The sequence below is a fragment of the Hemibagrus wyckioides genome, linkage group LG01, assembly GCF_019097595.1.
Source record: "Hemibagrus wyckioides isolate EC202008001 linkage group LG01, SWU_Hwy_1.0, whole genome shotgun sequence".
In the NCBI taxonomy this organism is placed as follows: domain Eukaryota; kingdom Metazoa; phylum Chordata; class Actinopteri; order Siluriformes; family Bagridae; genus Hemibagrus; species Hemibagrus wyckioides.
In genome coordinates, this window is record NC_080710.1 from 10,196,714 (window position 1) to 10,218,279 (window position 21,566).

Here is a 21,566-nt window from a genome sequence, read left to right on the forward strand (position 1 = left end):
CTTTTAGCATGTGTATTGTACCTGTGACTCTCCAATACCTTTATAGCTTCGCTTTAAAAGACAATTACAGTCCAATTATATACTTTAAATCTTATATATATTATATATTATAGACTTTATGGACATTTCCAGCGTGAATATACATTTCAGAAATATAAAAGCGTTGTTGTTTTTTCCTGCGCGTGCTCACCAGGTGTGTTGGTACATAATGGCGTGTACACCACAGTAAGGATGTGTATTTCCTGTCCAGTTCACCTTACAGTGTTAAAGCAGTTCATATTGTATGTAGTAAAAGTTTCACCCAGCAGATCTGTATATAATATAAAACCGCCTCAGGAAGTTCCTGGATATTCACCTGGGGTTTTTTTTTCTCCCCCTTCTTCATTTTTTTTTTTTTTTGGTGAAGTAGTGACGTCGGAGATCACGTGACAGTTGGCTCCAGTAGCGGGGAGCGTCTGCGGAGTTTCGGTCAGAGCTCAGCTATACGCTGTGGAGCAAACACACACACACACACACACACACACACTCTCTCTGTGCACTTCATAGCTTATTATTAAACCAGGACTGAGAACGATTTCTTTCTCTTTTTTCTCTCTCCAAAAACCCCGAGATTGTGATCACAGTTTGGCGGAGCGCGTGGACGCTTTTACAACTCCTTTTAATAATAAGCAAGAAAGAAAAGTCGCGGCTGAGGAGCAAAACAGAAAGTCAGTAAGTTTGTGGCTCTGAAGAGTGGATGCCGGGTGTATTTTTATTTTTATTTTTTTTTAATTTTTTAAATCGGGAGGCATAGTTTTGTGTACAATAGGACTTAAGTTGCTCCTTTCTCGCTGACAAGCAGAGACTCCAGAGAAAACATGGTGCGAGACTCCGGTTTCTGCTCAGCGACAGGACTCCTCGGTGCTATCATCCTCATCCTCCTGAATGTCCGAGGTAAGAGCCTTTCATTCAGCATGAGAATGAGAATCCGTGCGCGTGAGAACGCAGTATGTGCGCGTGAAGTTCTGAGTATCGGTTTAACCGGTGACAGTCGGTGTCAATGATCCAGTTTTCCCTTATTATTATTATTATTAATGTGCCCTTACGCGACTAGGCGTATTAGGAATATGTGGTTCGTGTCGCGTTTTCACGCCGAAATGTGAGCAATAACTCGGTTGTTCTTCTCCTGGATGGTTCCTCTGTAGCCTCTATTTTACTTTCGGTGACCTGCTCAGTTTCGACGTGCGCCATGTTCTCCTGTAAGGTGTGGCCTTTTAAAGTATTTTCCCCCTTAAGGTGTTGTCAGGTACGGTATAAACTTGTTAGAGTTCAACAAGATTAGTGACTAAGCAAATAGCTTAGTATTTTAGCATTTACTGCTATAATGTCACATGCTGTTTTGGATGTAAAATAGAACAAACTAAAAAATATTATCCGATCGTTCCGTCCTTTCCATAATTCTTCACGCAAAGGATTCGTGTCTTTCCCGGCATGTCATGTTATTCCCAGTCTTAGTCTTGACTGGTTTTTGCTGGAAACCTGGGCTGCTTTATAGAAACGCAACAGGCAATACCTTTAGGATTTCCTAAAGGTACCGCCATGTTAGGGTTAAATATTTAGTCAGGAAAATTTGTGAATAAAAAAAACCCACACAGCTGATCAAATAGCCCTTCGTCATATTTTACCATTCACTCTACAACCTGTTGCCTACGCGACCGGCATTTCCGGTTTTTTGGGGCTCTAGCTTTTGCATAGTTAATTATTTACGCCAGCAGGTGTATTCACGCACCTGATCCAGGACGCGTCTGAAATCATTCCCTAGTGGACTTGTCGCGCACTAAGTATGGCGCAGGTGCCCATTATTACCTAGCACGTGAAAGGGCACTTTTACGCAAAGGAAAGAGCCTTTTGGGATTTAACCTGTGGCTGGCACGAGCGAGTGGGGAAAAAAATGGCTGGTTACTTAGTCGGAGGAATATCAATGTAACACCGTCCGTGTTTCATATGCCTGGAGTAAAGCGTGCTCTCGGGGGATTTAATAATACATCCAAGTGACAAATGACTAAAGTTTTGCCATGTGAATGCAGCCGCTTGGTTCACAACTCACAAAATGCTATTCCTTTCTTTCATTTATTCATGGCCCGGGCCATTTTCTTTCTGCCAGAGCACATTTCAAGTGCAGTTCAGGGTGAAAAGGGTTGCAGGGAGGACTGGAATAATGAAACAATAGATATTTTATTTATGAAGGAAGATAAAGGACTAAATAGGGGGGGGGCTCTACTAATCCTGAAAATGTAGCTGTGTGTCGAGGGAGCATTCGCACCTTTTTCACAGCTGTTGTATTAAAAAGCATGTGAGGGTCAGGGGACAGAATAATAGACTGCTTTAATATCTGATAACCCTCTGATGAGGAACTAGTCAGAAATGTTGACGACGAAGGAAAATCCTGTTGTTAAATAACCACAGATGATGGAATTGTAATAATACACCCGAGGGTGGGGATGTGCAACCGAACAAGCCGGCTCTATAAACTGCTTTGCTTGATTATTACATGATTATAAACAATTGTTTATTTTCCTCACAGTGTTTCACGTCGGTGTTTTTGACTAGTATAAACTTTTTTTTTTTTCAAAGATATGCTCATGTCACAAATCAGACCAGAAAGAGTTAAAATAAATAAATGAATGAATGAATATATATATTAATTTTCTCTTTTTTGTGTGTGTGTGTAATTGTAATTAATATATATATATATATACATACACACACACACATACACACCCACACATATATAGAGGTTGGTGTATGTGAAAGTGGGTCAAACTCGTTTTTTTTCTCTATGACCTGCATTGAACTAAATTATCTATGCAAATTCAAGTGATTTCCTGCAACAGAGGACAGCTCATTTCTCATTTCTTAATTTTCCATAACTCTTCAGTCCACTGAAATGCATTTCCGGGTCCATCCGGACCTGTTGCATGGTTGTGACTCTACCATCAAGATAAAAACAACTGAAACTTTCCTATATAATTAAAAGTGTTCCTAACTCCTGCTCCCATTTGAAACACGACCCATATTTCATTAAGAGATCAGATCTCCTAGCCCTGAGCTTGATATCAGTAGTTGCAGGATATAAGACTAAGGCTTATGAACATGAGTCAAAAAGCTTGAACTGGTTACTATGGAGATGTTGAGGGGATTTTTAAACAATGGAAAGTGAAAGGGGGGCTACACTAGTAATGTCGCTCTGTGTGAATGCATCAAGTGTTCTCTGTGTGTGTGTGTGTGTGTGTGTGTGAGAGAAAGAGGGGGGAAAAGTGTGGGCTGGGGGGAGGATTTTGTCAGTTTGGAGGGCAAGGGGAAGCAGACCGACCTTTATTTAGTTGTGTGAGAATCAAACACACACAAAACGTCCAGAATCAAGTTAAAGACAGAATGCACACAGGTTGGAGTGTGTTAGATGATCCTATGCTGAATTATTGCCACACAAGCCATACACATAGATTCAGTGCTTAAAATACTCATTTGTAACTTTGGGAGTAGGGCTCTTTCCTTCTCTCACTCCACCCCTCATTCTTCTGTGCAGTTTCCCTTTGTTTAAGGGAGGTGTTTTGTCATTGGTCTATTCAACCCCCCCCCCCCCCCCCCCACACACACACACACAGTAGTAGCCTCTGCCTGACCCCCACCATCACAATCACCAACACCACCCAAAAGTAGACCCACGCACAGCATACCTATGAGCCAGACCTCAAGGCCAGCATTTTATTAGAGTCTAAGTCAGACAATGAGGGAGAGAAGAAGAGCTAGGGTAGAGAGAAGAGGTTTATTGAAAAGAAATACAGGAATGTAGTGCAGGAAAAAAAGTGTGTGTGAGAGAGTGAGTGTGTAGGCACAAAGACTGGAGCTTTAATCTTTGTAGCACCGTGCTTCAGTAGATTTCATCAATGGCTGGCCTTGTAACCATCAAAACCTGTAATACAGACTTCAGCTTTTTTTTATGTGGGCATTTTAGAAAAATCAAAAGTTTACCATCTAACATCTGATTGCGTTCATGGAAAGTGTGTGCTGGAATTTCACCCAGATTATATGGCTTCAGTCTTGGACGTATCCCTGATCCATCATGTACAATGAGGCCAGCACTTTTCAGGAGAAGCTAGCTGGTGCGTGATCATGTGATCGAAAAGTCACCAGCAATGTCCGAATACTAATTTGTATATTTGCTGAATCGGCATGATTTGAAGAAGGTATATTACAATCAGAGTACAACCACAGAAGATTTTAGTTAAAAGAAGATTTTCAGGAGTCCTTTGTGAAGATCAGAAGGAAGTTTGCAAAATGCAAAACAATAGACTCACTTCTGTAAGAACTATATGACTAAACATTGTGGAGATTAGTCATGACTTTTCACAACATGACTTTTCTTTCTCTTCTGCAAATAGATAAAAGCTCTGGCAGTGAGTAGATGGGTTTCAGGAAAAGGAAGGAAATGCCTATGGATAATGGCTGTGTGGGTGGGACAAGCAGTGGAGCAAGCAGTGGTGATTAGTTATTGGTTGTAAGGGACAATGGTGTTTAGTTATTGGCCAGTAGGAACACTGTGTGATCAGTCATTGGTTGTCGGAAACACTGGGAGTTGGTGCTTCTTGGGGAATGGTGGCGCTTAGTTTTTTGTTTTAGGGGGAAAAGTGGTGATCAGGTATTGGTTGTCGGGAGCGCCGGTGATCAGGTATTGGTTGTCGGGAGCGCCGGTGATCAGGGATTGGTTGTCGGGAGCGCCGGTGATCAGGGATTGGTTGTCGGGAGCGCCGGTGATCAGGGATTGGTTGTCGGGAGCGCCGGTGATCAGGGATTGGTTGTCGGGAGCGCCGGTGATCAGGGATTGGTTGTCGGGAGCGCCGGTGATCAGGGATTGGTTGTCGGGAGCGCCGGTGATCAGGGATTGGTTGGCTTATGCAAGTGCAACTCAGTCTTTACACACTGGTGGTGATTGGAGTGAACCTGCTCTCTCGGCTTGTATAATTCTAGGCTGTGATTTGTGTCGAGCCAAAATGTCAATAGATTTGTTGCTAGGTTCTCAAAAAGTTAGCAACAATGAGCCTAGGCCAAAAGGTCGAGCGTCTTCCTCAACATTCTTCTCCTCCATCATTAGGTGCAGCTCTCACCACACTCTTTTCTTCCACTGCTTTTCCTCCACTCCTTGTCGGGCAGATGTCAGCTTTCAGAATGCCTTTACAGCTCCAGAGATTCACAAAGTCGACATGGCCATTTAAATCCCCCTCATAATTTAATCATATCTCTTGTGAAGCTGGGCAGCCAAGCGGCGTTTCAGAGAGGAGTGAAGCGAGGAATCCAGGTGCAGTGGACGTCCGCTGCCCGCTTCTGCTTTCACTTTCATATTGAAAATAAAGCGTGACTGATTAAAACAGTTAGTTGGAAACATAAACACCAATGAACGCTCTGAACTTCACTTACCTGGGAAATAATGCACATCTCCAATGGAAAGATGACGCACGTTAGTCATACTGTGGTTGCTGACATTAGAAAGCTGATCTTAGAAAGTGTTCAGGAAGTTGTTTATACCAGTTCTAGCTAAAAGTCTTATTTCAGGGCAAAGAACGGAGCTATATACCTGAATTTCATCTGCATCACCCTCGCATACCATGAAATTTCCTCTCCGGTATACATCTGTAAAGGTCTTAGGCAATTTCACCTGCACACGTTTGTCAGATCTATGGCACGGCGCTTGCGGTTGCCAGGTCAAGCAGAATCGTCCATGTTTCAGCAAGACAAGCCTTTCAACTCTTTAACAGACTACTGGTTTTAATAAAGTGAGGAATTGGAAAACGCACAAAAAAAACCCAGGAGAATTGATGCTTTCTGTTTTACTGCTTTGAAAAGGCTGGAGGAAAAGCTGGATGTGTGTGTGTGTGTGTTTTAGTGAGTCTTCTGGGCTCGGCGAGTTTTATTTGCGAGCGCATAATGGATTCCACATTGCGGTTTCATCATTATGAGGCATTGGATGTCGGACACCAATTGCTTCCGTCACACCTCGTTCTAGACACACACACACGTCTGATTCCTGGCATCACAACTATGTAATGGGTGAAGAATGTATTCATTTCTCAGAGAGAGTTACACATGTCGATGTTATGTTGCCATGTTGGAGAAATGGAAGCGCCGATTTCCTGAAACGGAGCACGTCCTTTCCACCTGACCTCTAATGACCGTAGGGAATGGAGAAGATGATTCCTGTGGTAACCTTGACTTGCCTCTCTTCCTCTCTCGTCTGTGAGGTGAATATAGAGCTGTACAGTGTTGCACTTCCTGAACAGGCCCCACCTCCTCCTCCTCCTCCTCCTCCCCTCACTGTCCTTAATGTGTCCGTCTAGTGTCTGCGACTCAGCCTGGGCTTTGCTCTATTGATCCGGCATCGATCAGCAAAGCCAGCGATGCCCTTGCAAGTAAACATGGCTTACTTGAGGCCTGTAAACCAGCAGCTATCCAGAGTAAAAGAGCTTCTCTCCTTGGCATTTCCCCTCTCTTTCTCTTCAGCTGTTTCCCCTCTTTTCTCCTTTCTCTATTCACCTCTCCAGCACCTCGTTTTCAGCCTCCTCGCACCGTCCTTGCTCCGACCTCGTTCCAGAACTCAGCCGGACGCTAACTCTCGGGGCTCTGCGTTAGTTAGCATGCTCCTTGAGAGAGCGCTAATGCCATTAGCATGCCTAGCACAGTGCGTTATCAGAGAAAAACAGCAATGACCTTTAAGATCATTCCACACACAGAGCCAGTGTTATTAGGAAGGAAGCGAACTAGCTCCTGTCAGAGTTTGCGAGAAACCGCTGCTAACTCTGCTTTTGGGGAGTTAGGTGTGAAATGCAAGCTAACACAGGGTAAATTTTTGTTTTTCTTCAAATTTAGTTGAGAAATTCAGCAGGGAATTTTTCTTCTTCTTTTTCTTCTTCTTCGTCTTCACATGGCAGTTCAGCTTGTCCTCGCCGTCCGATTCGTCTTGCGGTTTTGTCTCATCTGATTTATTCCTGTCAGCCGCTTAATGGACGAGTGCAATCTATCCCTTTCTCTCTCCGCACGCTTCTTCTCTTTCCTTTTTATCCCCATGTTCCTTAACTGTCCCTCTCTGCTTCAGACCATGTAATAGATCTGTCTGTCTTTTTAGCTCTCTCTCTCTCTTTTTTTTTTTTTTCTTCCTTTCTTCCCCCATCCATTTTCTGGCGTCCTCTTTACCTCACTCTCACTCGTTCGTTCCCCTCCCTCGTTCTCCTCCTAAACGAGACACCATTTTGTCTCTCTCTCTCTTTCTCTCTCTCTCTCTCTCTCTCTCTCTCTCTCTCTCTCTCTTTTCTGTTTTTTTCCCTCCCCCTTGTAATTTTTCACTGTAAATCAAGACAGCCTTTTTTATTTATTTTTTTATTTTTTCATGCTTTCATGTCTCCTTATTGTGTTGTTTTTTTACTACTTAGTGTTGAAGGTTAAGTCAGAGAGACAATGCAACAATCGCTGGGTGCCTCTGACCTTCCGCCTCTGGAAGGAGATAAAGAATGAGTAAGAATGTTTCAGGGTTTGACCGTACTGTAGTCGGCTTTCTGACTAACAATGATAAAGATTCATTGTGCGCCTCTGACGTGAGGCTGTGAAAAGGCAGTGGGAGACAAGAGCGTGAATATTATCACCGGCACTGGTTTGAGATTGATCACAAATGTGAAGGTGGCTTAGTGTGTGTGTGTGTGTGTGTGTGTTTGTGTTTGTGTTTGGATTGGACACCAGGAACAGGTATGGTGACCGTGCAGAAACAGAGCACCCATTGTCTCTGCCCTACTTCCATCAGTCGCACACACACTGTGTGTGTGTGTGTGTGTGACTGAAAGAAAGCTTCTGTGTTGTATCATTTACCTGTGTGGGCTTCTCTCTCCCTCTCTCTCATTCTCCGAGAGGTTGACATTTAGAATAAATGAGAGGGTAGCACTTGTGGCTTTCTTCACTGGAGGCAAGGATGAATAAACATTCTTTTGTTTTTCCTCTCTCTCCCTCTCTCTCTCTCTCTCTCTGTCTTTCATCTCTCTATCGCTCTCTATATCTCTGTCTGTCTCTTTTCTTTCATCTCTTCCACTCTTTCTGTCGTATTCTCCCGTCTGTCTCTCTATCTTCCTGTCGTCTCTCTCTGTCTACCTCTCTCTCTCTCTCTCTCTCTCTCTCTCTCTCACTCTCTCTCTCTCTCTCTCTCTCTCTCTCGTCTTTCTTTCTTTCTCTTTCTCACTCTTTCTGTCACATTCTCCCCTATCAATCTCCCTATCAATCTTCCTATCCCTCTTTCTGTCTACCATTCACCTGTCTGTCTGTCTGTCTGTCTCTCTCTCTCTCTCTCCCCCCCCTCTTTTTTCCTCTCATTCTCTCACTCTTTCTGCCACCTTCTCCCCTATCAGTCTCTCTATCTTCCTATCTCTCTCTTTCTGTCTCACTCTCTTTTTCCGTCCACGTTCTCTACAAATCAGGAGAGAAATAAAGACCATAAAAAAAGGACCATAGCAGTAAGAGCATACTTTGTCGCTTGTGCTAGCGTTTCAGCATCCAGCGAGATGCTCCTCGTCCCGCCTAGACGCCGCTTTCATTCGTTTCCTCTAACAGGATGAACAGAGGCATTGTCCTGATGCGTGATACGGCTGAATAGGGACTGTGCAATTCCATGTTTCACTCGGGGGCAGAAGGTTTCTGGCTCTCCACAGTGTAGCTGTCGCAGCGCTGCTGGAACACGTCGTCCTCTTTCAGGAGCTGCGTGTGCTGTTAAAATCAGCCGCTTTCTGCCTCACTGTGCTCGCTCCCTCTGAGCTTTGCGGTCACGTCGTCATTGTCAGTCAGAGCGCTGTGTGTTTCAGGCCAGATGGCACTGGATTGGGTTTTAGTGCTCGTGTTTGTGTTTGTCCGCTGGATGATGAGCAGACGAGGAAGAGCTGTTTAGAGAGTTTAGTGTGTGTGTGTGTGTGTGTGTGTGGGAAAGAATTCAAGTTTATTGCAGTCATTGAGGACTGCATGGCCATTGTTGCAGTTTGGCAGGGCTTTAAGATAGAGGAATATCATGTAGTCCTGCTGTAGTTCTTCATCTGATTATTATTAATTATCGTAGATTATTAATAGGCTGCTCCTCTCCCTCTCTCTCTCTCTCTCTCTCTCTCTTTTTTTCTGTTCCTCATCCTCTCACCTGCATCTCTTTTAGCCACACATCACCCATCTCTCTCTCTCTCTCTCTCTCGCACTCCCTCTCACTCCCCCCTCTCTTCGTCTCCCTCTCCATGGGGGAGAGACTGGGGTGAGTCCCAGGTTGTCCTGTCCTACTTTTTGCTTTCTCTGCTCGCCCCTCGTTCTGAGTTTATTTATTCAGAGGACCTGGATGGATGGATGGATTGATGGATAGAGGAGTGAATACGTGCAGTGGGACGTGTGAGAGAGAGGCAGCATTGGGAGAAAAAAGGCGATGCAAACAGTTTACACAAAGAGAGAGAAGGCAGGGAGAAGATGAATGCAATGATAGAGACGTTGAAGCTGCAACAGCTGGCTGAAGACCAACATCAGCATTTCAACACTAATGCAGAAGAGGAAGCCGAGCAGCTTAATGTAGCGTTCCACTGGGTCTCTTAAGCTGGAAGGGTTTTAAAAAAAAAATCATTTCATCAGGAAATCATGTGGCAGAAAATGACTTTTCAGCGTATATGAGCAGGGGTGGGATTTGAATTCATTTAAAAAAAACAGATCTCATGATATCTCAGAAAAGTGTATCGTGACGATTGATTTCTGAATTAATATCAGGAGCAGAGCAGCGAGTGTTGGCCTGATTTCGATCCCGAGGCTGTGCTGCATCCACGTCCTGCACAATTCTCCATGTCCTACAAAATGAATGAAGAAAGAATGAGGAATAAACCATGGATCTTTCACATCCGTCTTCATCACACCCTCATTAGGAGATAAAAGGATCAGTTAAATGTCACCTAATCTAGTGCATTCCTGCCTTCTAGCTCCTGCCTGAGAGTTCGGTAGTTTCCTGGCCAGTTTTACCCTCCCAGTGTTTCCGAGACCCGGGTAATTTGACAGGATGTGTAATGGTCAACGACAGGATGCTGTACATTATGTCTTTATCTGTGAGGTATAGAAGCGTGTTTAGACAGGATGTGGTTAGCTAATCAGATCTCAGCCTTCGAAATGCGGCCTGCTAAGTGTACAAACAAAAAAAAATCCCCACCCAAAGAGATAGTAAGGGAGGGGCATGTAAGAGGTGACTAATCCCAGAGTGGTACGTATCAGCTCGCTGCATCAGCACTGTAAATATCTAGACCGTTCCGCTGTCTTCATTCTTCAGGAGTTCCTCCACTATGAGTGTGTGTCTGTGTGTGGGGGTCTGTGTGTAGTCTGGGTGGTGTGTGTGGGTCTGTGATTAGTGTGTGTGATAAGTGTGTCTGTGTGTGTGAGTAGTAAGTAGTGTGTCTGTGATTTGTGTGTATCTGAATAGTAAGAAGTGTGGGTCTGTGATTAGTGTGTGTGTATGTGAATGTGAGTAGTGTGTGTGTGTCTGTGATTAGTGTGTGTATGTGAGTAGTGCGTGTTTGTGATTAGTGTGTGTGTCTGTGAGTAGTAAGTGTGGGTCTGAGTTGTGTGTGTGTTTGTGAATAATGTGTGTGTGTGTGTTCATGATTAGTGTGTTTGTCTTAGTAATTTGTGTGTATGTCTTGAGTAGTGTTTGTGTGTGTCTGTAAGTAGTAAGGTGTGTGTGTGTGTGTGTGTGTGTGTTTGTTTGCATGCTTTTGATAAAGTTTTGCGTCTTATCAAACCCTCCCTGGCTGGAGAAGCTGATAGGAAAACACACACAGACTTCTCAATTAGGTGCCGGTCACCTCCTGGAGAGAGAGAGGGAGGGAGGGAGGGAGGGGGGTGGACAGAGACAGAAAGGCAGAGAGAGAGAGAGAGAGAGAGAGAGAGAGATTGATGGATGGGTGGAGAGAGTGCATGCAAGAAGAAGTAGAGCGAGATGCAGCCTGATGAGGAGAGATAAGTAGCGATGGGAAAGCAGAGAGAATTGGGGAAAAACGGCAACAATAGGCAAACGCAAGAGGAGAGAAAGGTTACATAAACCACACACTGTGTGTGTGTGTTTGTGGGGATGGATTAGCAGGAAGACCAGAGCTGGAGCAGGACAATGATTGTTTGTGCTGGAGTAAATGTTATGGTTCTGCTGTCAGCGTGTGTGAGAGATCAATCAGTACAAAATCAGATAAAGGGGGAAGAGCGGGACAGACGGACCACGTGGGGTAAAAGCAACACGTAGATTCCTTCTCATTTAGAGTGTCTGTGAGTGTGTGAGTGTCTGCCTCTCTGGGAGAGCAGAGACGATAGCTCAGAGGGGTGCATTGGGAGTATCTTTCCAGTTACCATGGAAACTTGATGTACCCCTTACTCCAGTGACCTCTCACCTTTGTGTGGGTGGGTGTGGCTTTCTCACATACCACATCCAGCAATAGCATTGTTTTTATCAAAACGTGACGGATTTTGAATGGAGCGAGTGAGAGTGTGTAAACTGTGTGTGTTGCTTCCCTTTCCATTTTGCACATGATTCCCTTCTAGAGCAGAGGAGGAAGAAGGATTGTAGGTTATTCAAACCAGCATACACTAGTTTCTGCCTTTTTTTTCTCCCAGTGTTTCACTCCTTCATATTCACAGCTCCATTTCTCTGTTTTACTCACACACACACACACACACACACACACACACTCCTGCTCTCTCTGGGAGTATCCAATGACTCTTTGCAGATGTGATGTGGAGCAGCTGTTGCGTTTCTCCGAGTCAGAGTCATTTCCTCCCTTTTTCCTCCCTTCCCTCTCTCTCTCTCTCTCTCTCCCCACATTACAACAGCAGCTATGTTCTGTAATATTCAGAGAATGTGTGTGTGTGTTGCCAGTGTGAGGCTGATCGTACAAGGCAACACGGTATCAGATCTTTCACATGATCATCCTCAGGCCTGTTTGAAACCGTTCTCACCTCCGCCTGCTGCTGCTGACTCGCTTCACCTCCCTCTGTCTTTCTCTCCATGTTGCGTTTGTGTGTGTGTGTGTGCATGTGTGTGTAATTAGCTTTTCTCTGACGTTGCGGGAGTGCATGTGTGATGGAAATCCAGGATGATCCGCTCCTAATCATCAGCAGCGGTTAATACCAGAAGCTTCCGCCTAATCTCGCACACATCCTCTGACGGAGACGCTGCAAGCCGGCTCATTTAACAGCTTAATGCCCCCTGTTTGTGTGTGTGTGTTAAGAGGAAACTGTGTGTATTTGCCTTTCCTAGCAGATGGAGCTCGTTGCCGTTGGATCTGCATGGTTATTATTTGACTGCAGAGGAGCTCGGAGATGTCTGCGCTCCTTACACACGCGTTTACTGATTCGATCCGCCACCGATCTCGCTCCGTTTCCTTTCTCACTCTAATTACAGAGCACTAGTTTAATTAACGTGCAAGATCCTCAGTGTGTGTGTGTGTGTGCTTCTGCACAAACCTTTGAAACAGGTTGGCTTTTCTCTCGTAGTGCCTCATTGAACAATCATCGTGTAAAGCTATGATCATAAATAATGGTCATGAGAATATCCAATGAAAGCGAAACTCGGGAAAACAAACAAGAAACCGCTCGCCTTTTGTCTTGGAATTTCGTTTAATAAAGAGACGTAGGGTTCGAACAGGGTAGCAACCCCCCCACCCCCACCCCAGCTCAAGTTGTTGTGGTGTCTCATTTGTTCTCACCGGTTTTCCTCCCACTACCCAGAACCATTGATGTGTACACCGATCAGGCATAACATTATGACCACCTCCTTAATATTGTGTTTTTCCCACCTTTTGCTGCCAAAGGAGCCCTGACCCGTCATGCCCTGTGTATTCTGACACCTTTCTATCAGAACCAGCATTAACTTCTTCCGCAACTTGAGCAACAGTAGCTCGTCTGTTGGATCAGATCACACGGGTCAGCCTTTGCTCCTCACGTGCATCAGTGAGCCTTGGCCGCCCATGACCGTGTCGCTGGTTCACCACGGTTCCTTCCTTGGACCACTTTTGATAGATACTGACCACTGCAGACCGGGAACACCCCACAAGAGCTGCAGTTTTGGAGATGCTCTGATCCAGTTGTCTAGCCATCACAATTTGGCCCTTGTCAAACTCGCTCAAATCCTTACACTTTTCCATTTTTCCTGCTTCTAACACATCAACTTTGAGGACAAAATGTTCACTTGCTGAGGAGATAATCCGTGTTATTCATTTCACCTCTCAGTGCTCATAATGTTATGCCTGACCGGTGTGTATATATAACACTAAACTGCCCCTGTTTGGGAATGTGTGTGTTTCTTATGTGATGGATTGACATCCTGTACGTTCCCACCTCATGTTCCCAGGATCGTCTCTGGATCCATCATGACCCTGAGGATAAAACGCTACCTGGATTGGAATTTCTTAAATCTAAACATCTAAACATTCATTTCTTTTCTCTGACATTAAGATGTATTTATATAATAAAACTGGCTGCTACATAATCTCAGTTTACAAATCCGACAAATTAATTAAACTAATTAACCGAGATGATTGAAACCCTTCTAACATCTACAGCATAGCTCATGTGTAGACAGATAAGTACATTAGGTTAACTCCATACACCCCAATTAAATAAGCCTCGCTTGAACAAACCCCATCTGTTCACAATCAAGTAAGGATTACTCCGTTTGAGAGGAGATTGATGAGCGTGACGCTCGATTAGGACGTGACATTTAAGGAAATCGACCTCCGACAAGGAAAAACCATGCAAAGTTACTGTTAGGTGATGTTCAGAGTAAGGTTCATGAGGTCATGTTGTTATAGCATACCAGCTGGAGTACTGGGTTTTATTCAAACTCCAGTAGCACAGAAATGATGTGGAAGTGGACATCTGTGGAAATTTTGTCATCAAAAGCTCAATGGCTTTGCAATAAACGCACACTTAAGGGAATTTCCCGTTTGAAACTCCCAGTCTGATTGAGAACTGTTGTGTTAGACTGGCTGCATGAATTGCCACCGAAAGGGGAAGCTGCAACGCAGTTATGTCAGTGTTATTAACGTTCATAGTGTTTCCGAGTTCTGGGAAAACCGCAGATGTTTTCTGTTGTTTTGAATGAGCTGGCCAGCGAAGGGAGACGAGTGACGTGTGGTTTCTTCCTCAACATTGTTCCCTGAATAATCAGTGTATAATCAGTGTATACAGTATACTGGTTTTAAAGATCAGAAGTAATGTTTTGTTTGATTGTTGATGCTGTATGAAGAGCTTGGGGTGGAGGAGAATTTGGAATTTTGAGTGGGAATTGGGATTCTGAGTGGGAATTCTCAGTGGGGAATTGGTATTCGGAGTGGGAATAGGTATTCGGAGTAGGAATTGGTATTCTGAGGGTTTCTGAGTGGGAATTGGGATTCTTAGTGGGAATTCTTAGTGGGGAATTGGTATTCAGAGCAGGAACTGGTATTCTGAGGGTTTCTGAGTGGAAATTCTGAGGGTTTTTTTCTTTTTTCTTTTCTTTTACATAGTAGGTATCGTCTCAAAAAATGTAGGAGGGAAGTAAGGTAACCTGGCAGTCCATTGATGATATTTTCCATCCCACAGCTGGGTTTATTGGACAGTTCACCTCTGTGTCTGCTCCATGACCCATGTAGTGTGATGTTAACAGGTGGATAGATGGGCTTCATGATTTCTCGATGCCCCTACTGGGCGGGCTGTCTGTCTATATATCTGTCTGTCTATATATCTGTCTGTCTATATATCTGTCTGTCTATATATCTGTCTGTCTCTATATCTGTCTATCTGTCTATCTATATATCTGTCTATCTACAGCCTTCTTAACTGGATAAACACCTCCTACAGCCTGCATCCTCCCAAACACTCAGTGCTTCTATTTTCAACAAACAAACAAACAAATAAACAAACAAAAGCCCTGCAAAGATGAACAGGCTGTACTTCACAGAGGACTGAGCTCCTAGCAAAGAAATGTCCAAATGTTACTTCAGAGATATGGAAGTTTGAAAAGTATGTGATTGCCACGTTTATGGAAACATAAAGTTCAATAGATGAAGCGGGAAAACTATTGGCGCGTGCTGGTATTTTGTTAGCAATAAGCTAGGCGACTTAGGCGGATGAGGAACGAGCGATTTTTTATTATTTTTTTTCTCTCACACAGCGAACTGTCTAGTCAGCGTTTTAGATCTAACAAATAAATGTGTGTATTGATTCCTCTACAGCGTTTGCTTGTATATAGTTTATCTGTATAGCACTTTAACATTGGCTATTGTTACAAAACTGCTTTACAGACACATATTAAATAAATATACAGTGTAACTCATTTAAAGGGTAGACATTTTACTCAGTTTCTTGATTTCTGATTCATTACAATTCATGTCATCACTGCGTAAAACAGGAAGGAGTTGAGAAGAATAGCCCAGAGTTGACTTCTCAGTTTGCGGTGGCATTTCATGTTCTGAAAAACACAGTTCATGTTCAGTCTATTGAGGAAAAAAAAGCGTTCACGAAGTCGTGCTAAAATACTCACAGCGCCATCTAGAGAAATAGTGCAAACAAATATTTTTTTCTTTTCTCTACAAAGTATTTTGTATTCAAAAGCTCTCGTTTGCACTATTTGCTGTAGACGATTGCCATTGTTACGGCCTCTATTCTAATAAATCAATAATTTTTCATGATTCATAATTATTTATGATTATGCTTTGTAAGAAAAAAAACTAATCTTAAAATATGAAAAATCCCAGTTCTATCTGCTGTAGTGCTGTAGAGGATCCGCTCATATCTACTACATGCCTGCCATCCATGGAGGTATCCATGGAGACCATATTGTGTGTGTGTGTGTGTGTTGTAGTGGTGAAAGACTGGAGCATTGTGTAAAGTGTGAGCAGGTGCTTTGAGATTTATTCTGCAATGAAGCTCTGGTCCACTGAAAGGGCTTAATGTCCTGTTTCTCCTATACCACACCTGTAGAGGAGGATCCTCTTACACCGTGTGTGTGTGTGAGTGAGGGGGAAAGAGAGACAGGAAGAGCGAAGGAAAAAAAAGAAGCAGGAAGAAAGGAGAAAGACAGAATAGAGTCGTCGTCTTATTTTTCTATACCATTCAAGCGTTGCTCTCCGAACGTTTCTTCCCTGCATTCGAGCCACAGCTGGATTTCTGCCTCGCAGCTGTGACTTCAAAGCCGTCACCCAGAGACGCTGACACCAGATTGATCAGAGGCAACGATGCTTACAAAATCAATCAAGATTCTATTAGTCCACATTACGCTCATTTGCCAGCTATAACGTATTCCGAGACTGACAACATTAACTCGGCGTGTCATAATAAATCAGCACGCAAGTCCCGCGAATGGCATTTCCTCCGGCTTTTGTGTATAAAAGTGCTAAATAAAGTGGAATTGGATCTCCTAGAGCCTAATAAAACATACGCTGTAAAAGGAGATTTTGATAATGATAAACAGAAAGGAGACTGTTCGGGGGAAACTTTTGTGAAATCAGGGCTCGGCTCGGAGTGGGAACGGCGTGAAGTCCCGGGCTTTTGATGACATACACGAAAACAACCGGCACCTAGTTGAGAGTTTCAGTTTACACTTCAAGCAAACCTCAAAGGGTTTCAGACAATGATGCGAGAAATGAAAGACAACAAAAAGCTCGAGGGTGTGGCTGCGTTCCAGACGAGTAACAGATCCGTGTTCATCAGTAACGCAGTGAAACCGTAACTCGTAACACTATCGCAATGTAACTAAACACCTGTTGAGCAAGCGCAGGATAAATCTGCCGGAAACATGTCCGGTCTCCTCCCGAAAACGGAGCCATATTGAATAAAGGCTCATCGCTCTGCTCTGCATTCTTCAGTACGCATCAGATAACCGAAGCATTGAGTAGGACCCAAAAGTGTAGTAGGCTAACGTGACCCGTATCTGCTGACAAAGAGGCAGCGCAAATGTATGTCCGGCACTCCAAAACTGTCACTTGTAGGAGGAAAAACAATGCCTTTTTGTCGGCCAGTAAACAAAAGCATACCAGAGGCAGATCTTGATCTCTAACCTAATGCTACACAGGCATTTTTTTTTGTTTGTTTGAGGTCTGGAGAAAAAAAAAAAAGAAGTATGCGTTGCCTCATGTTACTCTTTGCATATTTAGACAGTATTAAAGGTTAGAGATTTACACGAATCTTAGGGATAATAAGCTCCCCCAGGCAATGATTTAGTCGCATGTGTCATTTCTTGCATAACACGTGATTGCACATCAGCTTGCTCTAACAGATCAGGGTCCACCGACCGGCTGCACGGTTCAGCTGGAGTTGGTTTGTGTTTTGCTGGAATGTGCTCTTCCAACTTTTCTACAGGACTGAGTGATTTTTACAGGCCACTTAAAGTTCCCCAGCGTTCCAGGCTTGCACAGATTTGGCCCCCGCTGCTGTAACTAACTCTGGAACTAACTCTGGGAGTGTCAGTGATCTGCTCAGACATGAAACACAATCAGCAAAGCTCACAACTCTTGCCAGCAACTGATTGTTCCTATTTTTATGCCAAATTCCATTCATTCAGCTGCACAACTGTTCACACTCTCCACTAAGAAGCTGAGTTATGTTTTGTCAAGAAGGGAAATTTTAAGCTGCAGGAATGTTTCCTGAAAGAAATCCCTCATTAATTCATAAAAATCATTATTTAAAGATTTTTGTCCCCCCGTACATACACTCAGATCATCTGTAACATTATAACCAGTCGGCTGATATTGTGTATATCCCTCTGTTTTTATGTGCTGTGGTATCTGGCACCGAGACGTTAACAGCAGATCCTTTAAGTCCTGTAAGTTGTGAGGTGGAGCCTCTGTGGATCAGACTTGTTTGTCCAGTACATCCCACAGATCCTGAGATCTGGGGAATTTGCCATACTACACACTATGCACTTACTCTACTCTATGCACTATGTACTCTAGAGTCCAGCGTATGAAATTTAAGGGTTTAAGGGTTTTTTCACTAATTGGAAGTACTATCCGTTTCCCAGTGGATGGAAAATGATGTTTAAAACATGTAATGAGAAACACCGCTTTAAGATGTCTTGTCCATCTTGGAAATTTTTGGTCATCCAGAGCCTGGTAGCTCCGCCCCTTTTCTGCTGCATAAGAGTGCATGAAGTGTCCGACACGTCCGACATTTTTTTTCAACCTTTCAGCATGAACACAGTGCTCACGCTATTGGCACAGAATAGGGACGCACCATACACACTATTTACCCTTCCTATCTAGTTTGTCACTGCTTTAACCAGCTGGCTCTGATTCACTCTCATCCAACTAACGAGATCATTTAATCCTTTACCCATGCTACTGCCGTATGTAGATCACCATATTCTACACGTTCCCCAGTAAATTGGGGCAGACGAAGCCCCTGGCTAGATGTAACATTTCAGGAATTGAGTTTGGAATTAATAACACGCGATTGCAATATCGGGTACTTGCATAAGAACATTTTGTAGCGTGCGTCGCACCGCGTCCTTCTCCACCACGCTGATTAATCTCACAGCTCCGAGTGCCAAGTAATAGAGAATTCATCCCATGTTTAACCAGCAACCCATGCGCTAACACACTCTTTAATGGTTCGCAGCTGAAGTATCCCTGACTGAAGGTATAAGTATCTGCTCTTAGTGTTGTTCCTCTCGAGTCACCAGACATGTTGGGAGAATAAAAGCTTAATAGCTGTTTGTCATGAAATTCAGCTCAGTTCTCCAATTCAACCGGTTTAACAGCCGGATAACAGTCTAGATTTTTACAGCGAGGATCAGTCAGGATTAACGCCTTACCTGTTCATCACGCAGGCGAAATCTGTTTTTCTTATGTAACGTAATATCCCACTCCGTCATTCTGTTTGTTCTCGCGTACACTCCTCATGTATAAAGACAGCGTTCAGGTCTGTTTCACAAATTCTGACTCGTGTAGAATTTATACCCCTTAGATGCACTTGTTGTTAGCTAATCAACTAATCACGTGGCAGAGGCACAGTGCATCGAATCATCCAGGTCAGGTGATGTTTACATACATCAAACATCAGAATGAAGGAAAAATGTGATTTATGTATGACTCATATGGGTGATTATTTTTATAACATGGTTGAGCATATATATCTCTATATATTCAACCATCCATCCATCTCTATATGCCTTTATATATCTATGTCTCTATATATCTATATATGTGATGGTGGTTATGACGTAACCACTAGCAGCCAATCTCTAATGTATTTTGTCTGAGACTGCTCATCTGTCTCATATCAGCCGCTAGCTTTCTGCCCTCTTCCTCATCCAGAGGCTCACAGACTCTGCTGATTGGTTCGTGTCGCTCTGATTGACAGAGAGGAGAGTCCCTCCCACCCAGAGAGCACAGACTATTATGTTATGCTCTCCTAGACTCCAGTGCCAATACCTTATTTTTTTCCCCCTGATCTGCCACTCAGGAGCCTGGAACTTTTTTTTAAAAAGCTTCCTGGTGCTGCAGAACCGACTGTCTCTCTGCACTTGACAGCTTTTGTCAACAGGACGGCTGAGGTGAGAGCTGTGAAGAAAATCGATTACTATCTATAGGAACACAGCAGCAGAAAACACATTTTTTGATGGATCCCATGCGCCGCTGCCTTCGCAATTCACATCCTTTTTCCCCCTGGGGGCGGGATGAATAATTTAGTCTGCTCAGAGGAATCCAAATGTCATGTGGAAATATGTATTCTTATATATTTATTTTATTTTACTTTATTTATTTAATTTTTTTTCCCCAAGAGTGTGTTCTGCTTGTGTAAACAGTCAGCTTATTGCTACATGCTCGACTCCAGACTTGATGTTTCTGTGGCTCATTCTGGTTTCGTGTGTTTTTGTGTGTTTTTGTGTGTTTGTGTGTGTGTGCTGCTATGATCAGACTGCCTGTATATGAATGTTTGTGCACCCCCCCAACACACACACCACACACACACACACAGATTGCACTGTATGATACTGTCTTATCGAGCATGTTAAGAGAGAATACACATTTTCACACATGCAATATGGGTGTGTATTTGTGTGTGTGTGTGGGGAAAAAGCTATACGCAGACACATACACACAGATGATGGGACTTTCATAACCTAAGATGATATATATATGTGTTGGGGGGGGAGCTATACATGGACACACACACAGATGATGGGATATTCAGAGTCTCAGATGGTGTGTGTGTGTGTGTGTTCTCAGTTAGCAGCAGCTCAATAAGTAGAGGAATAAACCCACGCCTAACACACACACTCATGTTCACAGACACACGAGTCACACTGACACACTGGGAGGTGTTGAATGTATTTCTAACTTACTTTCACACTTGCACACATCTGAATGCAGACACACGAACACACAGCTCTTCTATCCTGAGCCCTCCAGCTGTTCAGAACACCAGCCTGCCTTCTGCTGTCGCCGCTCTTGTCGCATCTCGCTGCACTTTCCTGCAGTTTTGTCTCCCTCTCTGCCTTTGTGTGTGTGTGTGTGTGTGTGTGTGTGTGTGTGTGAGTGAGAGAGACTCGTATTACGTTGCCTTTTTACTTCAGCAGACTAGTACAGAGTCAAATCGAAGGGCACACTGCACCAGACGCCATGCAGACAGACACACACAGTCATAGTGTATGCAGCAAGGAAATGGGAAATGGAATGCATACCACACAAACCACACACACATCACATATTCGTTCTTTTTTTTCATCCTTCGTCTGGCTCCTCTCTGACATGCACTTTCTCTTCGCAGTCGCTCGGTCACTCAACTCATCGCCTCTGTTTGGCTTATTTTCCTTTCACACCGCTCCTCGGGGATGAAAGGATGAGGGCGGAATTTAAATGTCACTCAGCCTAGGCTTTCATTAAACCGTTCGTACTATGGCCGACATATATCCGTGTGTGTGTGTGTACAGGAGACAGAAAGAGACGTGATGATTGGTGACAGGCCTCGGAAAAGGACAGGAAGGTGTTTGTGGGATTTACATCAGAGCCGTGCCCTGTGTGTGTGTGTGTGTGTGTTACCTGCAGGCATGACAGCAATGTAAAATGGAACAGCAATGACACACAGCTTCTGCTCACTCTCTCTCTCTCTCTCTCTCTCTCTCTCTCTCTCTCTCTCTGCTCATGTGCTGTGTTTTTTTTCTCCCACGCTCAATTCCCTATTGATCATTACCAGCGAGCGTGTGTTTCGCATCGTGCCGAGACCTTCGGAATTATAATTTTTAATGTACCTCTCAAGGTGTCGACACGTTAAATCCTGCTCGACCCGAGGTGCACGAGGGGATGCATTAGATGCATTAGAGCTAGACCATATGCGTATAGTGATTACCACAGCGGTGTCATCATACAGTTCATCAGAAATAAAAACACAATAAGGCATGCTATTAATCATCAGAAGTGTTTAACTCTTTCACCACAGAAATTTATATTCGTAATTCCTCTGTATTTGTGGTCAAATTGTGTAACTTCAAGTTATGATTAGATCACATGTCTGCTTTGACAGCT

The 21,566-nt window shown here is 43.7% G+C and overlaps 1 protein-coding gene across 5 annotated transcripts in view; it reads left to right on the forward strand.

Annotated features, from left to right (window-relative positions):
* The first annotated feature begins 458 nt into the window (after window positions 1-458).
* Window positions 459-21,566, forward strand: part of si:ch73-22o12.1 (nectin-2) — a 79,842-nt gene continuing 58,734 nt past the window's right edge. Inside the window, exons 1-2 of one of the 5 annotated variants that reach the window (XM_058388118.1) lie at window positions 461-711; window positions 839-933. In XM_058388118.1, coding sequence (XP_058244101.1) covers window positions 858-933 — 76 coding nt within the window. In that variant the 5' untranslated portion in view covers window positions 461-711; window positions 839-857. Of the gene's footprint in view, window positions 934-21,566 lie in introns of all 5 variants that reach the window. The other 4 variants (XM_058388111.1, XM_058388103.1, XM_058388126.1 and 1 more) reach the window with 4 other exon arrangements.